General features: G+C 37.5%; 1 protein-coding gene across 3 annotated transcripts; it reads left to right on the forward strand.

The window, feature by feature from the left end:
* The first annotated feature begins 7,638 nt into the window (after nucleotides 1-7,638).
* TSLIG3A (tRNA splicing ligase complex subunit 3A) lies at nucleotides 7,639-22,220 on the forward strand. 3 transcript variants are annotated; one of them, XM_026680907.2, is made up of 9 exons: nucleotides 7,639-7,940; nucleotides 8,425-8,529; nucleotides 11,015-11,163; nucleotides 11,559-11,693; nucleotides 13,030-13,214; nucleotides 15,126-15,206; nucleotides 18,023-18,139; nucleotides 19,059-19,226; nucleotides 20,507-22,220. In XM_026680907.2, exons 2-9 carry the CDS (start codon nucleotides 8,477-8,479, stop codon nucleotides 21,239-21,241), a joined length of 1,623 nt encoding a protein of 540 aa, XP_026536692.1. In that variant the 5' UTR covers nucleotides 7,639-7,940; nucleotides 8,425-8,476; the 3' UTR covers nucleotides 21,242-22,220. The 3 variants fall into 3 exon arrangements, with proteins under 3 accessions (XP_026536692.1, XP_026536672.1, XP_087822364.1); XM_026680887.2 differs by lacking the exon at nucleotides 7,639-7,940 and adding an exon at nucleotides 7,947-8,050; XM_087966238.1 differs by lacking the exon at nucleotides 7,639-7,940 and adding an exon at nucleotides 8,042-8,260.
* The last annotated feature ends 361 nt before the right edge of the window (nucleotides 22,221-22,581 follow it).

The following is a 22,581-nucleotide window of genomic DNA, read 5'->3' on the forward strand; positions in this document are numbered from 1 at the left end:
AATGCCAGTAAGTAAATGAGTGTAAATCTGTTCATCTTTCATTGTTTTGTTGCATACTGTTGATGGTTTAAGGGTTGTTTAAAGAAGCAAGTTAAATATACAATGTTATTCTAATAAAATTAATTATTACATTCCCTAGCATTATCCTACCAAGGTACTAAATGTACAACCTTTTCTTCTCCTTTCAGTAACTTTTTGTAACTTTTACAATAAGGCTTTGAAGCATATTAGATTAAGAGATGGCAACTGGCCCAAGGCCAGGCATTGAGCTAGTGTCTCCCCAGTCTCAGTCTAGGACTATATTCATTACATAACACAGAGTTTATAATTTCTCATATTCTGGATCAGATTATTACAGCAATCTCTTCCACGATATACAAAAGGCCCTCGCTTATTAACCTGTACGAAAGTCATTAAAATTTTGCTCTCCCCCATGCATTCAAGGCCAGTTGAGTCAGTCCCCCTGTAGTTGTGTGTTTGGTAGCCACTTACTGTTTGTATTTATATACAGTCTAGTTTTTGTTTTAAGTGTGTTATTTATTGTATACTTTTATTATTTATGAGTTGGGAGGCCTTATACATGCTAAAAATAAATAATCTGGACTAAGGTCTCTCAAGATTCTGAGTAAAATTCCTACTCATTTTATTACATATTATATGCATATTCTACTTCATAAATAATATACCTTCTGTTCTATTCTATTCTACTTCATTTACATATAAGCAAGGAAGCTTCAAGAGAAAAATCATCATCCTTTAGTCCATAATAATCCAGGGATGAGTACAGTTACAAAGAAACAAGTATGGATAATAAGCAGTAACTGCAGATAGAAGGGTCAGTGAGATAAAAACCAGAAAAATTGGTAAATATAAAATACTTTCAAATGGACAAGCAAATGTGGACAATAATAATGTTGGTTGCTGCAATAGTGGTTGATGTATTCGATGCTGTATCAAAAGATCTGAGAAAGTGATTGGATACAATATGAATGGACAATCTCAGCTCATCAATTACAAAAAAGTATTATTTGGAAGAGTACATATATTGAACAATATCCTAGATCCTTGGGAAGTATCCAGTAGTCAAAAATATCAAGTCTAATCAGAACCATTGGCTTAGGTTACTTTTAAACATTTAAACTACAATTCAGTTGATATCACAATCAACGTTATTTACACAACATTGTTGTGATGTCAATAGAATTGTAGTTTAAATGTTTACAAGTAACCTAAGCCAATTAGCATTGAAAACATGACATTAGATTCTGCATTTAATGGATAAGCTTATATTTAATAATTGGAAGAGATTACCTTTGTATGCAAATGAAGAAATTGTATAACCAAGGACAATCTTTAAAATGTTCTGAACTGTACATTGTTTTAGAAACTTCAAGAACAATGCAAAAGAGAAATTATTGCTGTCTGTTCTGGTACGAATTGTGATTTTACAGATAATCTCTTGCTCTTAACCTTTTCTTCTGAATGTTGACAATTTGCAGGGACTCTTGCTTCAAATATCTTAACAGAAATGAATATAATTGCTTAAAGTTCTTTACCCCCCCCTTTCCCCCCCAAAAATAGTTTCGCTGGTGGTTGACTTGAAACAGATGTTTTAAGAACACATTTTCTCACATGGAATCTGGATTATACTTTTATGTAAATTCAATCTTACATGACCTTAACTTTCAAAGTATCTAAACATAAAATGAAGTGGAGAAATTCTTTCCTCTTTCATCCATCTTGCACACATCCAGCTTGAGCAATTGAAAGCAAAATGTTGATCCCTTGACAGACAGCTTCAGCTGCTTATGCCTGTCTCCTTTATTGAAGTGGTTGCAGGTGCTAATTCCCCAAGACCTGGCTTAAGGCATTGTTCATGTTTTCCAAAGTGAAAAACGGCAGGAAAGCTTGTCTTCCAGATTTTCATAGCTTGAAAGTGAAGGGGAAAAGACTCATCACCATATTCTGGAGGAATTAATGTGACAAACTGATTTCCCTCATTTTAAGTGTCAGGCCAGGTTGCAAATACATTTAGAATGCGTAAACATGATCACAGAGATCTGCCACAAATGACAATTTACACATAGGCAGTGTTGGCACACAGTTTCAAGCAAGATATACTTCTAACTTCTTTGGAACTTTACTTGAGGCATGTCACAGTGACCTCTTATTCTTAAGAGCCGGGGCGCAGTGGTTAGAATGCAGTACTGCAGGCTACTTTGCTGACGGCCGTCTCCTTCCAATTTGGCAGTTTGAATCTCACCAGGCTCAAGGTTGACCCAGCCTTCCGTCTTTCCAAGGTTGGTAAAATGAGGACCCAGATTGTTTGAGGCAATATGCTGACTCTGTAAATTACTTAGGCCTGCAAAGCACTGTGAAGTGGTCTAAGTGCTATTGCTACTTACTTTTTCTGGACCATTATTGTTTTCTTGCATTGAGCCTGTTGCATGAGAGTGTTACGGAAAATCCTGTTATGAAAAATAAGTTCTGTACAGTGGTATTACCTTGTATAATGTTTTGAGAGAGAGAGAGAGAATACTTTACAAAATAATGGTAGCTGGTACTAAATCTCTACATGCTGTGTTACATGCTGGGAAAAAATATCAAGCTATCTGCATATTACTCCATGTTAATAATGTTATTGCTGTTCAACAGGATAAACATCTATGCTTGAGAAACTCTTAGAAGTGTGAAGGGTAAACATCTATGCTTGAGAAACTCTCTTAGAACTCTCTTACAATTAACTGGTTGAAAATAACTGTAAATTGGAAAAAAATAGCTGAAGAAATGCATATCAGAAGTCCTATACTACCCATTGAAGTAACACATTTCTAAAAACATGATTTCGCCCCAAACATTAATTTTTAAGTTTTCACAGTAATAGTTTGAAATATAAGAAGTTCAGGTTTCCAAGACAATTTGACAAAAATCTGGATTCTGATGAATAAATCTGAGTATAAATACATAATTTTTCTGTACTGAAACTATACTGGGAACTTGTTTTTATTAATTTGTATTTATATTTCTCTACATTTTATAGAAATTAGATATTGAAAGGATTGTAGAAGTAAGAAAAATCTTTACCTTGATTGAGGCAATTATGGAATGTCATGCTCAGATAGTTTTTATCATAGTATGTGCATTTAAATGCATTTAAGCTTTCATTGATCCCTAATTGAAATTCCATATTTTTTTAAATTCAGAGAACTAGATTGATTAAGAAACCATCCTTTTTGGTTAGTAGCAATGTTTCATAATTATTATTAAGGTACATCAATTTTGGTTCTAATTGAAATTTTCCTCTCAGACATAAATATAGCAGCTGTAATATTTATTAATTATTATTTAAACTTTTATTCTGCCCATCTCACTAAGCTAATAATATAGTAATCAAACTTTGTATGTGTATGTAAAACGTTTTAGAAAGTCATTGCAATAAAACACATTGATCTTGCTAATTCTGTGGAATTTAGCAGTAATTCATGGAACTGAAGATACTTTATCAGATTCATAGTCTTAAAATAATTATGTATGGATCAGCTAATTCAGATATGAATCTTCAGACAAGTTCATTTGTAGGGGTAGACGATGGGACATCAGTCTAAATTGGAGGTAAGTTCAATTAAGCTCAATTTGAATAAATACTTTAGATAATAAAAACATTCATACTGCTTTTCTTTTAATCTTACTGTTGATCTATGAAGTGATATTTGGTAAAATTCTGCTTCTAGTTAAGAAGATATAACTAATGAAAGCAACAAATTAGTTTTTGAAGAACTTACAGGACTAATGAACTGAAAGAATTGTAGGACCATAAAAAACCTTTACCTTTCCTGGCACTTCCTGACAGAAAGAAAGAGACAGACAGACAAAGAAAAAGAGGATCAGGTTAATGTGTGTGTGTGTGTGCATGCGTGCACGCACCCGTGCAAGCTATAAAAAGTTCAGGACCCATTCCAGTCCCCTCTCTATTTCTGGCCATCATGATATATATAATGGAGAATAAACAAAAACAATAATTTTGTAGTGTTCCATTATTTGCTCAATGTAACATCTCAATTCATTTTCAAAAAATCTTACTGCAAATATTAGTAGCTTCAAATATTTCTAGAAAATACAGAAAAGATCTTGCAAAATAATGCAAAGGGTGCAACTCAATTTATATAATATTCAAGATATACTTAATTCCTCTCATTTTTTTTTACTGAGGCAGTTCTTAATTTTCTATGATTACTTGAATTGGTGGGTTTTAATGGTATGAAGGTTTTGCTTTTATAACTTGATTTCATGACATTTTCCCCCTGACATAATTTGTAGGGGAGAAAAGATAGGAAACAAAGTATTTTATATGAGCTGTACATTATTAAGATATCTAGATGTAGATATTGCAGAAAATGTGTTATTGTCTGTTGGTAGAATCTTCAGTATGATTATAGAACTATGTTTATTGCTAAGTTCATTAAAATTATTATAAAATTACTCTGGTGCCTGGCTGTTCTGTCAACTGTTCTGTTATGATTGCCAATAGCTCTTTGATAGTTCAATAATTCCTTAAGACATAATTTATAAAATATGTATGCATCCCAACTCTAGCAATGACATTTATATGGAGTGTGGCAAGGTGGCTAATAAGACAATTACCCAAGTCATATTTATGTATTGGAAACACAAAATACTTCATCTCTCATTTGTCTGTGAAAAACGTAAATAGAAAGTAGATCTTGAAGTTTATTTCCCTCAGTTTCCATCTTTGATATTCATAAAGGTATAACCCAGCAGAAATAATGGATGGGTGTCATTCTCAAGAGTGTCATTCTGTGTCCTGAGGTAGAAACAGTTATGCCTGAGATGAAAAACGTGTTCAGGTTGCACATCAATTAAGTTGCTTGCATAGATGTGCCTACAACTGCTTTGGATGGGATGGGTAGTGGGCAATTGAAAGCACTGTAGGTATTTCTGTGGTGGCTACCAGCTTCCTCCAGAATCCATGTAGCACTTCAGCTATATTAATAAAGACTCAAACTTTTTTGTCAAGAAAAGCCTGAAAAAAAATCTATACCTCATGTAAAACCTTGGAAGTAGTGCAAGTTTTTTTTCTTTCTCTTTTTTTGGATTTAGTTTAAAATTAGAAGTTTGTTTGTTAGATTTATATGGCCACCACTCACTCTGACTCTGACTGACAAACAATATATATATACGTAGCATATATATATATATATATATATATATATATATATATATATATATATATATATATATATATATATATATATATATATATATATATATTGCTACATTGCTACATTGCTACATATATATATATTGTTTGTCAGTCAGATATATATCTATATCTATATATATAGATCTATCTATCTATCTATCTAGATAGATAGATAGATAGATAGATAGATAGATAGATAGATAGATAGATAGATAGATAGATATAGATATATATATAGATATAGATATATATATATATATTGGCATTCAGCTTTGTTCGGGTATTTTCTAGTCCCTGGGGGCCTGACTCACAGACGGACACAACCAGAAGCCTGATGATGGCAGATGAGATTCTGCCGAAACATTGCTACAACTTTAAAAGCACAACTACAATGATGTGGGAAAATACCCGAACAAAGCTGAATGCCATACATGTAAGTACCCACGAAAACTTAAGAATATACATACATACATACATACATATGAATAAAAATCAGTAACCCCTCAATCTGACAACGCACAATCAAATGAACCTCATATAAATTTATTTATAAATTTTATTTGCCACCCACTTCATATCCAATGACTCGGCAAATGAGCTCCATACTGGGTTCCCCAGGCCTGTTGACAGAACCAGGTCTTCAGGGCCTCGTGAGAGTGTCCAAGTGGGGATCCATCCAATCGGGATGATGTTCCAAAGGGAGAAAGCTTACCAGGGAGAAGACCCTTTTGGGTCCCATCAGATGTATCTCCTTAGGAGACAGGACCCGCAACATTGCTTGCTTCCCCACTCTAAATATCAGCAATAGCACAGACAGACCTTGATGTTTGGTCCAACACTCAGGAACTATGGCAGGTGAAGGCAGTGAAATGCAAGCTGGGTGTCATACTTGCCCCAGATAGCATACCAGATCTACAATTGCTATAACTATGTTCTGATTAGAGTTGCCAAGCAAAAGATACACTTGGTTACATACACACACATATATATTCTAGTAAACTTGACGATGCTTTTTAACAACAAAATGGGTCCTTATTCTCAATGGCAACTTCCACCACACATGGCATTTCCACTTTTATCTCTAAAACATTTTGAAGGTGATCCTTCAGTTGAAAAATACTGAAAACAGGAAACTTATTTACAGCTGATCAATGGGAGAACACAAAAGATGGTAATACATTGAGGCTTGCCAAACTAAGCTACCTTCCTGGGGCTATACAGATTCCTTCACCTCATTGCTTACAAAATACCTTTTGCAATAGCATCTCTCTGTGTTGACACAGTGGCTAAAAGTCTGGAAAATAGGAAGCAACTAGCAAGATAGGTGAGCCAAATGTTCCAGCCAGTAAAAAAAATGGCTCACTCACAAGCCTATAAAGTGATAATACTGTATTGAAAAGAAAATACCACTCAATCTTCATTTTGGTCAATGATCAACATAAAACAGGCAACAGCCTGTTTTACAACAGGGTTAGGGTTGTTCTGATAGTAGATAGAATTGTGTTGGACTCATTTTACTTGCTGAGAATACGTGCAATGTGCATGACCAAATTCATCTAATCAAGTATATGATTCATGAATTATAAAAGATGTCCATATTTGTCTAGTTGCATATTCTTCTAAAAGAGCTGGCACAAGGCTATTTAAGAGAGATACTGGTTAAGCTGAAGAAAATTATCATGGACTTAAAACAGGAAAACTTTTCCTTTCTGGGCAAAGTAGATGTGATCAATAAGAGGCATTATTGGAAGAAAATCTGTTTACATCAAGTAAAAATGTACTGCTGAGTCCCGACAGGTTAGAACAATTATTGACTTAATTTTTTCTTTTTGAGATAGAAGCAAAAAGGAAATAGTTTTAGAGTATAATTCACCTAAAATATAAATTTTGATAATTGGGTAAACATTCCAGATGCAGAACACAGAATAATGACTTTCAATTATAAGAAAGGTTGGAATAGAAAGTTACAGGTGGGCTTTCCTTAATTAGATGTTTAAATCTCTCCAAAATATTTTTAATTTTGAATTCCTGCACTTGAGCAGATAGCTGAACTCAGCGGTTTACGTGTCCTTATTCTAACTCTTTTTTTTTTTTGTAATTAATCTTAGCATTCATCTATATTCAAATATTGCCTTTCTATCACAAACGTGGCTAGTGTAATACGTTCAAAATGCACCACCTAGTGGTAATAAAGGACCTAAACTGAAATATAACGTCGAAATAGTCCTCTGATCCCGCTTACTTTCACAAAAGTCCTCAATCGCACGAGGGAGCCAAAACGTGCTCCTGACTCGAAAGGTTAATCGAGCATTAAACCACCTCCGTTAGGTTACGGAAGCACCCGATAGCATGCTGGGATTTGTAGTTTTCATCAAGAGAGCGACTGTCGCCTGAAGTACTTTTGTCACTTATCCCTCTACGTCATTCTTTCCTTTTCAGGCCTAACGCTTTTCAACGTGGTCTCCTCGCAGATGCAAAAAAAGAAAAAAAAGAAAGAAAGAAAAGGAATTCTTTGTATGGCTGTCCAGTGCTATGCCTGCCAGAGTATTCTTAGCGCGCGTCGAAGCTGACTTTTATTAACCCCCCGAGACAAAGGCAAGAATTTTCTGAAACTGACACGTTCTAATAACGCGAGAGGGAAAAAAGCCGGCAAGTTTAGAACACGCAGAGCGCGACCTATTTGAACCAGGCGTTTGCTTGGGCGACCTTTCAAAGGCAGGTGAGAGGTCAGTCATTGCGGGGGGGCTTTCCTTGTCTCCGCCCTTTCCCCCCTCCCTCCTCTGACATGCCAACCCAGCACCGTTCCGCGGCGTAGCAGCTGCGCAGGAGGTGGGTGAAGGCGGTGGGGGGAGAGGTTTTGGGGGCTGCATCTGGGAGAGGGGGTGATAGAACCCCTTCCGCCCTCGCGCCTTTGCAGGGAAGGGGAAGAGGGAAGACCCGCTTCTGAAATACAGCACTGTATAGATAGCGAGATTGTGTGGAACCGGGGTGGCGGCTTAATTTGGGGTCACCGTAGATGGAAAAGAGAGCCGGGATTCGGTGGGTCTCTCGGAATACAAGGCGCCCAGAGTTCAAGTGGGGCAGATTCGCCCCTTATTCGGGGGAGGGAGGAAACGGTGGAGGAAAAGGCTCATTCCACTCGGAGTCGGTTAGATTCATTGAATCTTTTTTTCTCTCTCTCCCTCCCCCATAATCATTTGCAGGCTCCCGAGTTTAGTTTTCGTTTTCCTTTTGTGTTCATTCTGAAGCCCCAGAATGGAATTGGAACTCATGGAGAATGACATTTTAGAATCACTTGAAGACCTCGGGTGAGTATGAGAAAGTGTATATTTATCTATCTATCTTTGTATCTTTCTATCCTGTCTGTCTGTCTGTCTGTCTGTCTATCTATCTATCTATCTATCTATCTATCTATCTATCTATCTATCTATCTAATCTAATCTAATCTAATCTAATCGGATCATTTTTATACTTCCATTTTTTTAAACCATTTGTTTTTTTAGCATGCTCTCTGTCTGGGGTGATCACAATGTCTTCCGAAGATATTCTCTTTTTTCCCCCTGGCACTTAAATTCCCATGGCTGTTTCTCCTCTAATCAATTAACTTTAATTGCTGACTCTACTTTGAAGTGTCTTCTGTTATGCAGGGGGGAAGGGAAATGGGAGATTTGTCAGCTGATTTTTCATTTGGCTTTTTAAATTTGCACCCTATAAAGAAAGATCCACTGGCTTCACTCCAATTAACGATCTTGGAGTACCTGATGGCAACTGAAGTGAGGTTAGAATGGAGCTAATCTAGATGGAAGACAGCGAGAAACTCCTTCTAAGGAAGGGCCAAATAAGTATATTTATGATGGTGGAGGAGGATCTCAGAATATGCAGTTGCTGCCCAATATTATGCTTCACAAGAGAGTAGAGTAGAGTAGATATATTTAATTTCTCTAGTACTACAATATTATAATAAATCTTTGCAGAGAAAATCCAGAATAGATTTGATTTCTTGTGATCACATCATCTGTTTTAGTAATGTTATAATAAATATTTCTGAAGGCTTTAATCTTAAGACTATTGAAAATAGTAGGGTGGTAATCTGTGATACAAATGTAATACTTTTGAGTCGTGTAGAGAATGTGATGATGTATGCCCTTTTCTGCAGAACATGTACACTTTAGATCTTGTAAATAAATATCTACACAAGATTCAACAAAGTGCAGAAGATTATTATATGCAGGTTAGAGAGGAGCATCTGTAGCATCAGAATGATAGGTAGGACCAGGTGACTTAACTTTTGCCTCCTGTCATGTGCATCCAGTGCATACAATACAGGTTGAAAAAAAATGAGATTTCAATCAATTTCACTTACTAATTTGGAATAGTTGACTCTTGAAAATGCTTCTGATACTGAGCTGATGTAAGCAACATGTTGCAAGAATGACTAGATCAGCTTTCCTAGCATAATGTCTTCCAGATGTGTTCATGAGAACATTGGAAGACGTTTCATTTCTCATACAAGAAGCTTAAGATTTAGTAATGTTTAGTAGCAATTAAAGAGAAATTCATCCTTAACATTGTTTCATTGTATTAAAATTATTTTTCAAAAGTGTGCGTTTTACAGAATTGCCACCAAAAATGAAAAACTATTCAACTTGATTGATACATTTCCAACAGTTGAGAGAGAATGCAATGTCTATATTTAAATACTGAAGTAATATATAATGAATAGAATATCTAGCACCATTTTTGCTCAAGTATGACTTTGACCACAAACTTGTCACTTTTTCCATTGATACTCCCATTGTTGCATAGTACAGGTCTTTGATACAAGGAGCTCAAAAAGATAAAGTAAGGGTAGAACATCATTGAAATGAGGAAAAAGTAAATATGCGTATAATAGAACTTTTAATTTCATGGAGATGATGTAAGATTTCTTAGCCCATTTATTTGGCAGGAAGTTTCCTTAAAATCAGTAATGATTATTTCCAATAATGTATAGGTTTCAACTTATGATTGCTTGTTCAGCAACTATTTAAAATTATAACAGCTCTGAATGAGGGGGACTTAAAGCTGACCTGTGAAGTTGTAGCCATCACAACATTTCCGTGATTGTGATCTGCATGCTTGGTGCCCAGCTTGCAATTACAACATTGCGGTGAGCCGTGGTATAGTGATCACCATCTGCAAATTTCATTGTCTGCTTCCCACAAGGAAATCAATGGGTAAAAGGGCAAGGAAAGTTGCAAATTGCTCCCATAAGTCACTCTTGCCACTTTTTCTCCTGAGGAGACTCCCACTGCAGTCTCCTGAGGAGACTCCCACTGCAGATTGCAGAGGTCTCGTGCTCTGTAGCACCCCCCCCCCCAATCTGCCCATGCTCCTTAGCACACAATCTCAGCACTTCCCTCCACTAGCCTGCAGCCTTCGCTTGCCCACCCGTGCTTCCCACTGCCTGCCCACAGCGATCACCTTGCCCCTGCCCACAACACTGGTCCCTGGCCCCCACTCCCCCATGCTCCTTACCTGTCTGTGACTCCTCCTCCTTCCTGCTTCACGATCTGTACATCCCGGGGGTTATGATGGCAAATGTGACTCCTGGGATTGCCTAGCTAAGCTATGGAGTCATGTGATGGCATACTTTATGACTGCATCCCTAGTGACCACAGTCCTGGTTCCAATTGCTGGTGCAATCCAAGGACTATCTGTATTGTAGTTTCTGTTATCATATATACAATAAATTGAGTGTTCTGTACATTGTATAAGGGATTTGAGATATCACATGTTTGTTTTGTTTATTAGTTACAAAGGTCCATTGTTAGAAGATGGAGCTCTGGCCCTGGCAGCTTCTGGTGGAGCCACTTCCCCTGAATATACCAAGCTCTGTGCTTGGTTGGTTTCAGAGTTGAGACTGTTTTGCAAACTAGAGGAAAATGTACAAGCAACTAACAGTGAGTAACCAGGATCCCAGCATCATTTATACAGTTGTGTCATTCTTACTAATCCTGTCATTTATTTTTATTATGTATCTCCTTCGGTATTAATATAACAGTTTTTGTACTTTTGTGATAAAATAACTATTAAGCACTGCAGCTAATAAGAATCATTCCATTTATGTGCATACATTTATTAAGAATAACAAAAAAAGTTTAGTTTACTATTGAATCATTCATTTTTTTCCTCCTTGCAATGCGTGCTCACAATGCATTCTAGTTTTTAATTTTATTGGAAAACATTTGTGTTTTCAAGAAAACTGATGCAATTTAAACTTCATTGATCAGTGTTGACTATTTGTTTGGATATTTAATGAGTGAGATATTTTTATGACCTAAAAATATGTCTTAAGGTCCAACTGAAGCAGATGAGTTCCAGCTTGAAATTAGTGGGTTACTGGGTGAAATGAATTGTCCTTATACAACACTAACATCAGGAGAGGTCACCAAGCGCCTTCTCAATCAAAAGAACTGCCTCCTGCTCCTCAGTAAGTTAAATGAAACTTAAGAAAACAGTAACAAATGAAGAAAATAATAATATAGTATTCTGCAAATGGTGGTATCATTAAGCCACTTTTGATTTTTAGAATCACAGGAAGGGATTAATGGTAATTGGAAAGAGACCGAAATTGGATATGCTGAAGCACCAGCTTCAAATCCTATCGGTAATGCATCCGTGGAATATTGTGTTTCTCTGAAATAAGACCCAGGCTTATATATATATTTTTTGGGGGGGGGGGGTTTCCAAAATAAACACCTGGGCTTATTTTGGGGGGAAGTCTTATTTTTTTCATGTACAGAAGGTGGCAAATGCAGGGGTTGATGGGAGGGGGAGCGCTGCTACTGCTGGCCCAGTCCTCTCCATCGGTCCCCGTGCACTCGCTGCTTCCTGTGCTGGCCACACCCACCCTGGGCTGATTACAATCTTTACCAAGGCTTATTTTTTGGGGTAGGACTTATATTAGGTACATTCTTAAAAAATCAGGCTAGGACTTATTTTTTGGACAGGTCTTATTTTTAAGGAAACAGATTAACATATTTGAATGTTGTTTAATTAGGAACAGAAGTGTCCTCTTGTGCTATTGTTAATTGAGCTTGATTTCTTTAGTCTGTAGACACAAGACATTATCATCAATGTTTTGCTATTTGTCTTATGTGGGAACCTAGATTTATACCTTGCTGGAAAAGAAATAATTTAACACTAAGACTATCCTGATTTGTTAGTTGCTTGTTCATAGGATGGAATAACATCAACCAAGAATATTTGAGTAGCACTGTGCCATGTCCCAAGTAAATCAGAAATCATGTAGCTACAGTATTGGTAGTTGAATCAAAATAAGCACATTTCCCTTGCTTGTTAGGAATAAAATTTGCCAGCAAGATGATCTGCCTTGACAGTTAAAAGAAATTCACAGATGATATTATGAAATAGAAGGTTTTTCTGCAAGATTGTTGCCCTTTAGTCATCATTTTGGTGGTTTAGGTTATAAACTGTTCTTGAATGTAAATTTTTATGGTTGATTTATGAAAAATACATGAAAATAAATTTCCATTTTAGCTATGTGATCTACACTTTAATTTTCCTTACTATTCTATGAATAATGCCATGTTCTGGCTCAATAATTAATTTTTCTCTGCTCTCTAAAATGGTTGTTACTGGTATGGATTTATCTTTAGGTCATCCTATTTAAGGCTGTTTTTTTTATTTAATCATTTCTCGCAATGTAGCGTGTAAAATTATATTCTTGGGTTAAAATAAGCAATGATCTTAGACTTTTAAAAAATGAACTTTGCTGTACTGAATGGTAACTTTTCATCTTTCAGCATACCTCATCTCAGAATTGGAAGCTGCTAAAATGCTGTGTGTGAATGCTCCCCCGAAAAAAGCTCAGGAAGGTGCTGGTAGTGAAGTATTTCAGGAATTAAAAGGCATATGCATTGCTTTAGGCATGTCAAAGCCCCCAGCCAACATAACAATGCTCCAGTTCTTCAGTGGAATAGAAAAAAAGGTAAGAACTAAAGTTTTGAATATACAGTAACTTTCTAGTACAAGAGTCTTCAAACTTGGCAAGTTTAAGACTTGTGAACTTCAACACCCAGAATTTCTGAGCTAACATGTCTGGAGGAGGAATTCTGGGAGTTGAGGTCCACAAGTCTTAAAGTTGTCAAGTTTGAAGACCCCTGTTTTAGTGCATAGGTAGTGATTACTGTGTCATATTATTCTGGAAAGGTAATTAAAAGAGGCACAAAGAAAGCCTTCTTGGGAATGGGAATAGCTATAACAATTGTAGCAATATTACCAAAAATACTATCTTTTTCAAATTATTTTAGGCGGCTTATTTTACCTGGCAGAGATATCAAAAAAGACCCTTTAGAGATTATCCCACTGTATGCCCAATTTGGCTTATGGAACATGGTGTTCAGGTGCTTTGAATAAATGGTTATTTCTTCAAAATTATCACCAATATGACAATGTGAAAAAGAAAAAAAAATCTTAGTTTTAAAGACATTCAGTTATTTCTTGAAAATCTAATGCAGGAGTCTCCTGCATTTTTTTCCAGAATTGCTTGAAATAAATATTATCATAAATGTTCTTGAACTGAGGTTTTCCTGTGGATTTTAAAATATATTATTGATGTAAAAAAACAACAACACATGATCCCTTGGTCCCTCTACAACTTCCAATAAGCAAAATGGTACAAACGTTGAGTTCTTCAAAATCATCCATGTGTGAAAGTGTAGTAGCTGTCTTCATAATACAGACATGATATTCTTCCGATTAAAATCGGAATTCCGATTTTTTTGGGAATCGCCCCCCCTTTCCCCCCTTTCTTCTCCTCCTTCCCTCCCCTCGGAGGCCCGAGTCAGGAGTTGCTAGGGCCGGCGCGGCTCTGCGTGGCTCAGTCCCGCGTTGCCTCAGGAAGGGAAAGGCAAAAGGAAGAGCCGCGGCGCTTGCAACGGCAGCAGCGGCTCCTGGTTTTGCCTTTCCTTCCCGAGGCAACGCGGGACTGGAGCGCGCTGAGCCACGCCGGCGGTAGCAACTCCTGACAGCCCCAGCCGGATACCTGAGCGGAGCCCGGGCGGGCGGGCGGGTGGTGCGAGCGGAGCCCGGGCGGGCGGGCGGTGTGAGCGGAGCCCGGGCGGGTGGTGCGAGCGGAGCCCAGGCGGGCGGGCGGTGCGAGCGGAGGCCGCTGAGCGGCAGGAAAAGGGAGCTGGGCAGCGATTTCTTGGCGCGCGGTGGGGGGGTCTCTTTTGGCCGGCCCCGATTTTTTTTCCAGAGGGGAATATCATGCCTGATAATATTAATTTGATAATAGAAAATGAAGAGAGGCAGTAAACAATTACGTTAGGCTCTGTTAGTTGCTCAGCAGATTTCATATTGTACTTAAGATTGCTGGAATAAAGAAGCTATCGCCCATTTTTGAATACTTTTCCCTTAAATTTGAAGTTTTGTTGTGTTACATGACGAGTTAATGATATTGACATGCTATGGAGTTTATATCATTCTTTTTACTTTATTTTGATTTCATACATTTTAATTTAAAAAAAAAACACATTGCAACAGATACCAATTCTTTTATCAAGACAATACCTGTATTGTACCATGCAATTGCTATAAAAATATTATGTTGCATAGAATTCTTTAAAATATATTAGCAGTTTTATTTGTAAGCAGAATGAGAGGGTAATTCCTTCTCTGCTCCTGCAGCTCACCACTCTTCTCAGAATAATGGAAGATTGGGTGATCATCTGGAACAATTGTTGGGAGAGCAATGGGGTTGAAAAGATGAGATGTCCTTGAGCAGATCTTGTCCTGCATTATGTTGATTATATATAGATCTGAAACTGGAGAAATATGAGTATTTGCATATTATGCTTTTTGTCTATATAATCCACTAATACAATTTATTTTGTTACAGTTAAAAGAAACATTAACAAAGGTCCCTTCAAATCATGTGGGAAAACCTTTATTGTCAAAACCAATGGGTCCAGTCCATTGGGTAAGGATTTGCTTATAAATCTCACTACTGGTATTAATTATTATTCATTGGCATTGGTGCTGCATTTCATCCGTATTAAAACAACAAAGCAAGTGATATACTTTTTTTGAAATTGAATGTTATAGTCAGAATTTCTTGGACATTGGGCTGAGGGAGGAATTGGGATATAACCTCTAGAATTGTGTGGATATTTTTCCCAATATGGCCATTGGAATATTATTTAACTTCTCTATTCTTTAAATTCTGGTTAACTGCCCAGAATCATGTACATGTGGATGGCTATAAAAATTGAAATTATAGAATACTTCAATACTCATTTTCTGAAAATATTTTTATATATGTTCTTTATATCAAGAGCACTAAAAGTTAAACTTAAACATTATTCAGATTGTAATGCTTTGCAAACACAAGGAGAAGGGACAAACATGCTTCACACTAGCAGTATTTCATTTGGAACAATAAACGGGAAATGAGTCATGTCATTCAAAATAGAAAAATAAAATTCTGTATCAGAATATAACTATTCTAATTTTGGCAAGGGTAAAATGGAATTCCAAAAGTAATTCTAAATTTTAGAAAGAAAAAAAATGAAACAAAATACATTTAAGGACATCAATACCTTGCTGTCCCACATTTTCAACCCATGTTATGATTGTGATTTCTTAATGCCTCTGAATAAAGTAGAATTGGACATTGTATGTTCCAAGATAATCCTATCTAAAAGACTCTCATTACTTTGGGGGGGCATTCAACATATTAGTTGTTACCTACAAAGCCCTTTGCAGCACAAGGTCAGTTTACATGTGTGATAGTATTCTTGAGTCATGTCTGTTTCTCTGGTAAGATCTGACAAGGTTGGCATGCTTTGGGTCCTATTACTTAAGCAGTGTTATCTGTCGGGACCCAGGAAACCTGCCTTCTTTGTAGTCTCTCTCACCCTTTGTAATGTCTTTCCTGAGATTTGGTTGGCACCTTTAGGTAGGTGTTGAACACCTGTTTTCCTTACAGATTGGGTCTGAGATGGTCTGACCTATTGAATGAGGTTTTGTCCCCCAGCACTTGTTTTGGATTATGTTTTTATACTTGGTTTTGTTAGGTAGTTCTTATTGATTTCTTATTGTTTATTGATGTATGTTGTTCTGAGTCATATGCCAAGTAGGGCAGCTGGACAAATTGATTAAAAATAAAATTATACAATGTAATGTCATAATGAGATTTATTTAATGTTACCTTAGAAGAAAATTGCATTGAAAATTGCCTTAGTAAGTCCACACTCAGAATACCGTATCCAGTTTTGGTCATCATATTATAAAAAAAGATGTTGAGACTGTGGAAAGAATGCAGAAAAAAGCAACAAAAATGATTAGGGGGTTGGAGGCTAAAACATGAAGAACGGTTGCAGGAATTGGGTGTGTGTCTAGTTAAGTGAAAAGAAAGTCTAGAGGTGTCATTATAGCAGTGTTCCAATATTTGAGATGCTACCAGAGAGGAGAAGAGGTCAACCTATTTTCCTATGCACTAGAAGGCAAGACAAGTAACAATGAATGGAAACTAATCAAGGAGAGAAGCCACCTAGAACTAATGAGAAATTTCCTGACAGTTAGGACAATTAATCAATGGAACAACTTGCCTCCAGAAGTTGTAGGTGCTCCATCACTGGAAGCTTTTAAGAAGAGACTGGACAGCCATTTGTCTGGAATGATGTAAAGTCTCCTGTTTGAACAGGAGTTTGGACTAGAAGACCCGCCCTTCCAACTCTGTTATTCTGAAAATGCAAGTGTAAAGCAGATAGAACATTTCTAGTGGAAAGTCTAGCCATTAATCTAGCCATTGAAATTAGCCGGAATCAAACAACAAATTGAATTCAGTTCATGCCACTGTATTTTTATAAGGTGCATTGTTATTTAAATGATTTTTACATTTTTTCTGTCTAGGAGATACATTACAAAATAAGCTAGATATTGGAAAAAACAACATCTTAGAAAAATAATACTGATTGTTGTCAGATTTAAAACATAATTTAGAACTTGGCAAGTTTAAGACTTATGAACTTCAACTCCCAAAATTCCCCAGTCAGTTCACAACTCTTAATTACCAAGGTTGGGCATCCCTGGTTTAGAACATCTAGAGCAGAGGTGTCAAACTTGAGGCGTCATGTTGCCGTCACGTGAAGTATTGTGACTTTTTGCCCTTCGCTAAAATGGTGGGCATGGCCAGCGTGTGACGCATCCAGCCCGCAGGCCATGAATTTGACACACCTGCTCTAGAGGCTCTCCAGAGTTTATGCCCTAGTGAGTCTTATTCTGTTCATTGTCTATCAAAGAAAAACATGAATTGTAACAGAGAGGGGGGGGGGAGGGAGGGAGAGAGAGAGAGAGAGAGAGAGAGAGAGGGAGAGAATGAATCTGTTTCACTAAAAGCTACTTCCAAAGTAATAATCTTGGCTTCCTGTATGTAATTTCTTAAGCTTGGCTGAGTGTTGGAATTATGTTTTCTTCCCATTTCAGCTTTCCTAGTTGTCTCCTTGTGGATAAACCAGATTTTGAATCCTGTTTTCTAAAGCGCAGTTTAATATTATTTTGCTAATCAGGGCTTTACACAGGATCACACTGTGGTTTAGTAGCCTTGTTATAATTACTATTGAATTACAGTTGCTCCTATATGCAAAATAGGGAGTTTTAATTAGAACTGGGGATGAGTGCAATTGATACTTTTGCCTGAGTGATCCAATATATTTCTTTGAGATATGATTTGAATTGAATCCTGTAATACAAGGTTTTGAGAGATTCGAACATATGTGTGAATTTTCATTTCAGGAAAAAATTGAAGCTATTAATCAAGCCATAGCCAATGAATATGAAGTTCGGAGAAAATTATTAGTGAAACGTCTGGATGTAACTGTGCAGTCATTCGGCTGGTCAGATCGAGCGAAGGTATAGTTCCTTTCTGTAGTCAAATAGGTTTTTTTTAAAGTGTATTATCTGTCTGTAGTTAGACAACTGTATGTAATTAACCCCTTTCAGTCAGGAATTAGTCCTGGTTATGGGACAGAAACAGCATTGCTCTTGCTTGTCCATGATCTCTGTTGAGAGTGAGATAGAGGTAGTGCAATCATGCTCGTTCTCCTTGACCTCTCAGTGGCTTTTGATATCGTGCCCAATGGGATGTGTGGAGGCTGAAAACGGGGCATGTGGAAGTGGCGATCAGCGGTGGCAATCCTTGCAGACTGGAACAGCTGATCGTCAGTATTCGTGGAGTCAGATCCAACCGACAATCAGCTGCTCATGCTAAATCAAGCTGTGCTGAAACTGACTAGGCTGTTTGCTGTTTGCTGCAAGAAGGCAAATTGCTGGGCGGCAGAGGCCAAAGGGTGAGGGCTCGCAAGTGGGCGGGGCTTCGGCAACATTAGCTGTATAAGACGCACAGACATTTCCACCCACTTTTGGAGGGGGGGAAGTGCATCTTATACACCGAAAAATACGGTGATTGAACCTGGTTTGATAGAGTTCTAGTTCAACTTATCTAAAAGCACCAGGTAGGAGATGGTTTTGTTAGACAGTGAATACCTTACACACTGTTGTTTAGACTGCTCGCATAATATATAACAAAACACTTCACCAACCTCAGTATGGTTGGTGAAACAAAGAAGAAACAGGGAAGTTTTCAGCATCAGATAAGCCAATGTGGCTAGAAAGATTATTTCATTATATACTTCTTCATGAGTAAATACAGCCATTGTTGTAAAAACTTTCCACATGTTGTTTCAATGTATGCCTACATGCTTTATAATTGTTTAACAATGTTTCGTACAATTGATTCCCTTCACTTCCTCTCTCTCTCTCTCTGTAATAGAGCCAAACAGAGAAATTGGCTAAAGTCTATCAGCCAAAGCGTGCCATCTTATCTGCTAAATCTGCTATATCTGTTGCACACCTTTTGGCAGCTCGGCAAGATTTATCAAAGATAATGAGGACTAGCAGTGGCTCTATCAGAGAAAAGACTGCATGTGCCATTAATAAGGTATCTGTGTTGTTCAGATGATGTTTTTTTTAATTTGTACATATTTGTGTTTGTTAAGGAATTGCATTGGAAAAAAATTGTACTCATGCAAAATTTCATGGTTTTCTGTGCATATATGAATATGGGTGTTTCCATCCTTTTCCTTGTTCCTTTTGCCAAAATTAATCCATCCCTCCCTCCCTTCCTTCCCTAGGACTTATGATGTTATTGCATCAGAGCTGACTTCTCTGAGCTGGAAATGATTGGTCATTAATGGCAATTTAGTTACTTGGTTTATGTTTTTATACTTGCTTGTAAAAGCAAGGTTTGAATTTGTAAGCAAAACAGTAACATGGGCATACTTGTACTGATGTACCAGCTAGCAAGTTTGTTCATAAAAAGGTAATGTAATGCCTGATTACAGATGTACTCAGGGATGTAGAAATGCTTGCAGTAAATCATCTGTAACAGATACTGTAGATTACATCTGACATTAGAAAAGAGTGAATGCCAGGTTCGTTCCACTGAAGGATTTATTTGATACCTTTGGAAGCTGTATACACAGCCCAGTCTATTTTTGTACTATATCGATCAGTTTAAGGCTATTTTTCCTTCAGAGATTAAAAACATGCCATATTATTTAGAGTTTCAGACTTTAGAGCTTTGCATAACAAAACCATGCTGTTTGAATTGAGCTGTATTGTAAATCCATGATTGTGATTATGATATTCTTTAAATTCTAACTTTCCCCAAAATTAATTACTGTTCTGTGCAAGAACAAACCACACTGTGGCTTGACAATTTGGCGGATTGGTTGAAGAGAGTCCCAATCTGGCCAAATCAAAATTGGAATGTTTTGGTTTTCAGCCAAGACAAAATCTGGAAGGATATTACAGGGTACTTATAGAAGGAGTAGGCAAGACTTATGGGTCTCTCCTCTCTTCTTCCACAGGCCTGTATCCTAACATGCCTGATGATATTCCCAGTGTATCCTTCCCTTTGTCTCCCCTTTACTTTCCTGCACTTTAATTGAAGCATAGTGTATTCCACTGGCTAGTCTGTGCTTGGAACAGTTTGGCTAGAGAATATTTTCCACACCAGTAAATGCTTTATAATCTTTATCTTTGGAAGCTTCTTTTCCCTTGCTAAATCAAGAGTTTGTATTTTTCCTTGCAATGTTTTATTTATTTTTTCCTTACATGGACTCAAATTTATATAAGTTTTTTTTTAAAAAAAGAAGATGATGTATTGGCATACTTTTGCATTTACTTTTCCGCCATATTGGTTTTGTTCCCTTTTAGGTGCTTATGGGCAGAGTGCCTGACCGAGGTGGGAGACCCAATGAAATCGAGCCACCTCCACCTGAGATGCCACCATGGCAGAAAAGGCAAGATGGTCCTCAACAGCAAAGTGGTGGCAGAGGTGGAAGAGGTTGCTATGAGTCATCATATGGAGGCCGAGGAGGCTATGACCAAGGGAGTTATGAAAGAGGAAGTCGAGGAGGATATGACTCCTATGGAAACCGAGGAAGTCATGAGCACGGGGGTCATGAACGAGGCCGTGGACGTGGTGGCTATGACCATGGTGGCAGAGGGGGAGGAAGAGGAGGCAAACCTCAAGGTGGCTGGACCGATGGTGGAGGAAGTGGCTATCAAGATGTCTATAGGGATAATAATTACAGAGATTCTGGATTTCAAACTGGTGGTTACCATGGTGGTGGCAGTGGAGGTGGCTACCAAGGAGGCGGATATGGTGGTTACCAATCATCCTATTCAGGAAGTGGATATCAAGGTGGAAGTGGCACCTATCAACAAGACAGATACCAAGATGGGCACACCGGTGATCGAGGTGGAGGTCGTGGAGGAGGGCGAGGTGGCCGCGGAGGCCGTGGCAACCGTGGTGGGCAAGGAGGTGGCTGGGGAGGAAGAGGTGCACAGAACATTAATCAGGGGGGTCAGTTTGAGCAGCATTTCCAGCAAGGGGGATATCAGTACAATCAATCTGGATTTGGACAAGGAAGACACTTCACAAGTTGAGGCTATAAAAGTTTCTCAATTGGCAGAGCTCATGTAATAGTAGTCTGCTTATTTTTTCTTTTTGACTTAATATCAGTCGACATGTCAGGCTGACCTTTCCAACTATTTGTGCTTTTGAGCATACATGAAAATATGGATACACTGCCCAAGTCTAAATGCAGTTTTCTTCTCCGGGACTCAGAACTTTTAATACAGCAGCCGAGATTCTATATCTTACAGTAAACTGGAGATTCAGAATGCATGGGTGTTCATGCAAGTAATATGAGAACCAGTATGCCTATCTTTTTACATGGACTTGTTTTTTTCCCCATGTAAATCCTTCTCTTATTTATATACCATATTGGATTGCTGACTTCAGATCTATACTGTAACGCTGCACACCTGTGTAGTTAGCTGTGCATAAGTCCAGTTAAGTCAGATGGATTTAAGCATTTTAACTATGCAAAGAATTGCAGTCTTCTTTGCTAGGCCCTGGATTTATTATATGAGCTCTACTGCTGGTAACTTGTTCAAGTAGCCTTATTGCTCTGACTGAAAACACATGTCAAATCAAATATCCTGACACTCATGCCATGCAAAATCATAGTTAGTCAAGCTAAGTTGTAAAGAGAGACTAGAAATAGCCCCATGCTTCCTTATACGTCCACCTTGCTCTCATCGATTACAAACCAGTTGGTCCCCTGATCAGCCTAACTTTTACTTGAAACTAGCTAGCAGTAATGGCAGCCTGGAACCATTTTTTATGCACTAATTAGAACCACTCAACCTGAAATGCAGAATGGTTTCATTTTGTCATTGAACTCAAGATGAAATATCCTTCTGCTCAGTTTGTTACATTTTTCTTCACTAAAAGTTGCATTAGTGCGCCTTGCCTTTATTTTTTGGTTTATTTGCAAATAGAAATATTGTCAAGCTGTGAAAAGAAAATGGCTGAAGGTGTGCTCTTGTAAAAGGTGAGCAATAAAAAAGAATAACTGTCCTCCCTTTGGCTTATTGGTCCTTAACATTACAAAAATAAATTGCTTTGTTTCTTTAGCGTGAGATGGAAGAAGCATCTTACAGTTGAAAGCTTGTTTTTAAGACTGTAAAAAGAATTGGATTGGTGGACAGTTCTGCAGTAAACAGAACTGGAGATGGGAAGAAAATATCCTGTATTTATCTCAAAGAGAAGCATTATCATCTAGCAGGAATTGATTGTCCTCTATTATTGATACTAAATTACTTCTGGCAGAACAATTTTAGAAAGCTGTGAGAATGGGAATGGCAGAAGAAAAACACTTAACCCATTCTGAAATATATTGGTTCACTTTACAGGGGCACCAACTAATTTTTCATCCAGG

The sequence above is a fragment of the Notechis scutatus genome, chromosome 1, assembly GCF_049901735.1.
Source record: "Notechis scutatus isolate UNSWTSFEM ecotype Mainland chromosome 1, rNotScu1.2, whole genome shotgun sequence".
NCBI classification, from domain to species: Eukaryota; Metazoa; Chordata; class Lepidosauria; order Squamata; family Elapidae; genus Notechis; species Notechis scutatus.